General features: G+C 40.0%; 2 protein-coding genes across 2 annotated transcripts in view; one reads left to right on the top strand and one right to left on the bottom strand.

Annotated features, from left to right (window-relative positions):
- The first annotated feature begins 749 nt into the window (after window positions 1-749).
- aldh3b2 (aldehyde dehydrogenase 3 family, member B2) lies at window positions 750-4,091 on the top strand. Its single transcript, XM_037680437.1, has 10 exons — window positions 750-801; window positions 1,169-1,371; window positions 1,482-1,592; window positions 1,855-1,975; window positions 2,053-2,138; window positions 2,698-2,779; window positions 2,850-3,239; window positions 3,323-3,489; window positions 3,567-3,666; window positions 3,755-4,091. The coding sequence occupies exons 1-10, from the start codon at window positions 750-752 to the stop codon at window positions 3,952-3,954; spliced, it is 1,512 nt and encodes a 503-aa protein (XP_037536365.1). The 3' UTR covers window positions 3,955-4,091.
- Window positions 4,092-4,353: 262 nt separating this feature from the next.
- Window positions 4,354-6,283, bottom strand: part of mmab (metabolism of cobalamin associated B) — a 2,564-nt gene continuing 634 nt past the window's right edge. Inside the window, exons 4-9 of the mRNA XM_037680436.1 lie at window positions 5,132-5,189; window positions 4,980-5,052; window positions 4,794-4,891; window positions 4,653-4,717; window positions 4,511-4,570; window positions 4,354-4,438 (exon numbers count right to left, since the gene is read on the bottom strand). Of these exons, the coding sequence (XP_037536364.1) occupies window positions 4,354-4,438; window positions 4,511-4,570; window positions 4,653-4,717; window positions 4,794-4,891; window positions 4,980-5,052; window positions 5,132-5,189 (439 nt within the window). The remainder of the gene's footprint in view (window positions 4,439-4,510; window positions 4,571-4,652; window positions 4,718-4,793; window positions 4,892-4,979; window positions 5,053-5,131; window positions 5,190-6,283) is intronic.

Raw genomic sequence — 6,283 nt, 5'->3', positions numbered from 1 at the left:
TGTCTACTAATAGGGTTTTCAAATCTTGCAAATAAGGGAGGATCTTACTTCAGTTTAGCACATTTTTAGTCCTTATGAACAAGAATTGGAAACTGCAGTTTGATTTTTTTTGACACACTACAACAAGTATATTGTAAGAGAGAAGAGATACCTCAGATGCTTGTTTCTGTCTCTTATGAGCTCACTCATGTTTTAATATGATGTCAAGAGTGGACTTTAACTGTTGCAGTAGACTGCTAATGCTGGCTTGGACTTTCCAATCTTTTACAAGAAACAATAAAAATGAACTTGAAACTGTTCCCACATTTCCTGTGACAAAGTGTGTGTCTTTGAAATTGACTGCACAAGATTAAGTGTTGTTGCTTTTGAAAGGACTCGTGCTAGATTTGTCTACATGTAAAATACCGTTTTCCCCATCGTGTAATGTTAAATCAAGTGCTATAAAATAATTTAACTCATTAACATTAAGTGGGCATTTTATTCTTTCCAGCTTCAGTATATTGTTGATTAAAAACACCTGTTGCGTCGTGACATGGAGCCACTGTGGATCTGTGATAGGCAAACTGGAGGAGGTGGACTTTTTGTGCACTGGTTTTCCTAAACACTGCATGGATTATAGTGTAAATGCCCAATCCGGACTCTAAATTCTCCTCTGTGTTGCTTGTCGTGAGGAGTTAACGCGGCTCTTCGTGAGTTTTCGCATCAGCGATTGGAGCTTTCGCAGTCGTTTCAGCTGGATCCAGGTAACCATGAGCAGTCCACCAAGTCCTTCTCCAACCAGATGGTTCAAAGCGCTCCGCAGGTAAAACCTATTAATTTATTAGATTATCTAAAGTAGCCTTTATTTAACATGAATATGAGTTGTTAATAAATGAACAACATAACACTGCCTTGATGTTCGGAGTGGCAGAGTTGAAAATAGTTTTGTGAGCATCACCTCACTGGTGTTTTTAGGATTTGGAGGAGACTTTTAGAAAGAACGTGCCAAAGCTTAGCTTCCAATTACTTTGTACTTTATTCAAAGGATAAATTTGATCTCATAGGAGGTTTTAAAACTAAGCAATAAAAAAAGCTTGGTATGTTTGTCAGAGGATTGGCAGCTTAACATGCTGAAGGTATAGTGAGATGAAAAAATTGTTTATCCAGAGAATGGTGTTAATCACTGCCTGTTCCAGGACCAGGCTGGGAGAGCCCAGTTGGAAAACCTATCCTGTGGAGTGTGTGGATCTGCTGAGGAGGGCCAGAATTGCCTTTCAGGCTGGACGGACCTTGACGGAGGTCTTCAGACTGGCTCAGCTGGAGGCTGTGGTGAGGATGCTGGAGGAACATGAGTGTGACTTTGTTGATGCTCTTGGAAGAGACCTTCATAAGGTGAGGATTGACTCTTGATAATAACTCCATGTCATCTTTCAAACAGAGAAAACTGACAATTTCTCTGCTTTCTTTGCCTGCATTCTCTGTTGCTGTTTTTAATGCATCAGCCACGGTTTGAGACCGTCGTGTTTGAACTGATAACGGTCAAGAACGAGGCTCTTCATGCCATCAGCAACCTTAAGAAGTGGATGCAGCCGCAGTCTGTGGAAAGGAACCTGGTGAGATTGTGGTTTGTTGCTCATTTTACAACAGTCTTTCATAATAACATGATTGGGATTATTTAAGGCTTACACAACCTTTTAGGGGGAAAAAGTCAGACTGCCACAAAGAAATGTATTGTTTTGCCGACTAAAGTGGATTAACCTTAAATTGCCTTGACCTTTTTAAGGATTTAGTGGGATGGTGTTTTGATACCTGAACCTACAGACTTGTTAAATTTGGCTTAATCTGTAACCTAAATTTGAACTTTGTCTGGCGCAGTCCACCTCTATGGATGATTGTCTGGTGATCAATGAGCCTCTGGGGGTGGTGTTCATCATGGGGACCTGGTGCAGTCCTGTTCAAATGTGTCTGGTGCCACTGGTTGGGGCCATTGCAGCAGGTGATGAATGAGGTTTTTGAACAAACACAGGTTTAAAGCCTATCTTCGCAGCCACTGATTTAAAATTTTTTCTGCAGGAAACTGCGCACTTATCAGTCCCTCGGAGTACACCGTGCACACAGCAGAGCTTCTCTGTCGTCTCATTCCCTTCTACTTGGACAACGTAAGTCAGACAGTACAGAACTGGCTGCTCAGAAAGACGAACAACTTCCAAAATGGAGACAGGTTGATAATGTAGCTTAATAACAGCAAAGCAAAAAGTATTTCTAGTCTTTACTGGGGTTGAAATACTTCACTAAGTAAAATCTTTTTAGAGAACTATGAGTATAAATACGGTATAAATTGAAACATTTATTTTGAAATGTACTTGCATTGGCAAATCTACTCAAACAGGAGGCACAGTTTCTTTAGAAAGATAGAAGAGAGGAGGCATGTGTATAACTTGAACTATTTTGGGACAGAGATGATCCGAGAACATCTTAATATATTGATTACTGCAGTCCAAACCAAACTATTTAACTTTGGCCTAAAGCAAAACGATTTAAAATTTCTGTGTAGAGAGACATCTTGTGGTGAAACTTGGAATTATGCATTTTTGTCATCACAAGAAGGAGCTGAACATGGTAATCCTGTTGTTTTGTGTTTTTTATTATTAGCATATCAGCAATAGTTTGCATGAATCAGAAATGAAGTGTCTGATATAAATTCTTGTTTTCCTCAAGGAATGCTTCCATGCGATTCAAGCGGGCATCGGTGACTTGCCTGAGATTGTGGAGCTCAAATTTGATCACGTTTTCTTTACAGGTAAACAACGAATCATTTTAAACACTTTGAGTATTAAACGGATTCATTAAACGTGGCCGTCCCTCCTCAGGAAACAGGGAGGAGGGAAGCAGGATTGCTGTGGCTGCAGCTCGAACTCTCACCCCTGTAACCTTGATTCTGGGAGGAAAGAATCCATGTTACGTGGACCAGCACTGTGACATCACCACCGCTGTGCAGCGCATTGCATGGGCACGTTTCCACAACACAGGTCAGAGCTTAACGGCCCCCAGCTACATTTTATGCCACACGGATGTGAAAGCACGGCTGCTGCAGGCCCTGAAGTGCTGTCTGATGCAGTTCTATGGTCCTGATCCCAGACAGTCCCGCAGCTTTGGCCGCATGGTCAACCTAGAGATCTTCCACCATACGAGGGACATGTTGTGGAGATCTGGCAGGGTGGTGGTTGGTGGGAAGGTGACCGAGGCAGAGAACTATATTGGTAAGAACATTTCTTACCAACTTGCGTTAAAAATAACACTTAAAGATTGCGTGTGATTCTGACATCTTGATTTTTATTTGAAGCTCCAACAGTTTTGACAGAAGTGGCAGAATCGGATCCCATCATGCAGCAGGATATTTTTGGCCCAGTTCTTCCAGTTCTGACTGTAAATGATGTGGATGAAGCAATTGCCTTCATTAACAAGCAAGAGAAACCTCTCTGTGTGTATGCATATTCCACCAACAATAAGGTACATAATTAAAAGTAACCTGTCTTCTTCAGTTCCTCAGCAGGTCAGTGTGTGATCCTGAGTTTGTGTCACTGCAGGTCATTTCCAGGCTGATGAGTGAGACTTCAAGTGGAAGCTTTTGTTCTAACGATTGCACCTTGCAGAGCCTGATGGTGGCTTTGCCCTTCGGTGGAGTGGGTGAGTTTGCCACAAACTCTGTGCATTTAATGGAGGGGGAAAGTTGTCTACAACTTATCAGTCCTTGCATTGTTTTTACTTCTTCCAGGTGCCTGTGGAATGGGGTCGCTGCACGGCCGCTACAGCTTTGACACCTTCTCTCACAGGAAAGCATGCTTGCTTAGAGGCACACGCTTTGAGTGCGTCACCTATCTGCGTTATCCGCCTTACGAAAACCGCAACCTGTCTCTAATGACCTGGGCCTGTACCCTGTCCCAGAAGAGTCAGGGCTGGTGCCAGATCATGTGACAGTGTGGGAGGACGATACAACTATTTTGCAATGACATCCACTGTGCCAACCCCAACAAAAAGTTCTGAACATCTCTGACATACTGTTGGGGAATGGCAAATTCACTGGTGTGGTACTACGATCGGTGGGAGATTACAGATGAAGAATCAATTATTTACTATTATTTTTGTTTTACATATAAAAAAAAAATTGCTTTGTCTAATAAAATTTCTGTAAAGTTTTAATAATAATTTGGATGTACATGTACCAAATAATTTATTACCTGATATCTAATGCAAAGAGAAATACATCAGATTAGAAAAACACTTTTAGTTCTAGTGAATTTTAGTTCACCCCATAATTGGATTATCTGCATCCCCCATTCTAAACACAAGTTAAGAGTTTTATGTTAGGTGAGGTCATTCAGGTCTCTTGTAAATCTTCTCTTCACTGCCTTCCTTCATGGCTGCATATCTGGCAACTGTGAACAGGTAGTCACTCAGCCTGCATTAAAATATTAAAATAATGATCAGAGGTGTAGAGAGGTACAACATGTTTTACAGGCATAATACAAACCTGTTCAGGAACTTGGCTACATCTGGGTCTGCCTCCCCTGAGCGCACGATTGGAGCAACACTGTAAAAAGAACAGACGTGTTCAGACAAAATAACTGTAAAAATCAGACGGATTGTTTAAAAACTACAAATAAGTTACTTGCCTGCGCTCTGCTCTGCGGCAGACCGTCCGAGCGAAGTGCAAAGCTGCACTACTCTTCCCACCAGACTGTGAAATGCAAATCACACTCATGAAAATCACCACTTTTATAAAAACATGTGCACAGGAGCACAAACGGGCTTACTGGTAAAATGAAGTTGGTTAATGTTGGAAGTTCTTCTGTAAAACGATCGATCCAGGTTTCCAGGTCTGTAACCGACTGAGCGTTGAATTTTGTTCTTTCTTGGGAGAAACAAAAGAAAAGAAACCATCACCCCAAAAGATAAGGACATAGATCCAAAAAATTGGTGGCGATAAAAGATTTGCTTACTTAAATGGCTTTCTCTTGCAGATGATTGAGGGGTGGCAATGTTGGACCCCACATCTTGTAAAATGCACTGTATCTGTAATAAACAAGAAACATCTTTATGACTGAACAATGTTGGCTCTCAAGTGCGGATGAACTTAATACAAAAATCAGACCTTGTCCAGTTGATATGTAAAAGTGTGACCTTTGTCAAAGCAAAATTCTCTGGCCAATCTGTAAAACAAGACGGGATGGAACCACTCAAAGCAAAAGTCCTTTACTTGCACGGTCAGATGGTCAAAAATGTATTAATCCAACAACTCTGCTAAAGAATATTACACATAAATTTGATCCTTTGGAGTTATCACATCATGTAATTGACTCAAGTCACATTCAAGGTTACTGGAACTGATTTTCTTGTCAGGACACAACACAAATCTTTACTATGCTTCATTGCTTCTGTAAATTTGTAAAATGTACAATAATAAGCGTAGCATCTAAAATGGCTTACATATTAAATAAGGAAAAGTTAAAAATATTGCACTCAGCTTTACGTCATCACAACCCTGCAACTATTTAGTTTTATATCTTGATGCATGCTCAATAATCCAGGTAGAAAAATCTAAAAAAGTATTTAGTTTTATCTTCCACTGTAGAGCCTACATGCTGTACAGTGAGCATACCTGAAGAAACTGGAGAATATTAATCTTTACATGTTGGATATTTAATGTTTCTGAACCCTCACTAGCTCTGCAAATTAATACCTATTTAATAAAGGAAGGTGAGGAAGGGAACTTTATTTCATGACATCCTACATCGAACCTTAGACGGCAGGCTAAATGCTTGCTAATATTATTAATTTTATTATTATTATTAGTTTATGTTTGACAACGACAATGCACACAAACATAGATCAGAACATGACTGATGCATTGCACAAAGAGCAAAAAAAAAAAAGCTATAGCTAATTCGCAACTCCAGTAAAACATTTTCCTCTCTACAAATTCCAAAATAACCTTGCACCCTCCAAATTTATATTAATATCTTTGCACATCCTCAATACCTCCCCAGCCTCACACATTCAGCTAACATACATACACTCCCACAAAGACTTTCTCATCTATAAAATATGAGTATTAAAAATGATCACATCTTTGATTTTCCTTTAGCCAAGATTTAGTCAAGTAAACAAACTTTTTTTAGTTCAGGTGTAGCTTTTACATGTGGGGGCAGTAAGTTCCATAATGTTGTGCTTTTATAGGAAAAAGAGGTCTGACCTACTACATAGGGGATTTATGCAATTTTGCAATAATACCTTTGAACTTTAT

The sequence above is a fragment of the Nematolebias whitei genome, chromosome 8 (genome assembly GCF_014905685.2).
Source record: "Nematolebias whitei isolate Nwh7 chromosome 8, NemWhi1, whole genome shotgun sequence".
NCBI classification, from domain to species: domain Eukaryota; kingdom Metazoa; phylum Chordata; class Actinopteri; order Cyprinodontiformes; family Rivulidae; genus Nematolebias; species Nematolebias whitei.
This window is presented reverse-complemented; position numbering and strand designations above follow the sequence as displayed.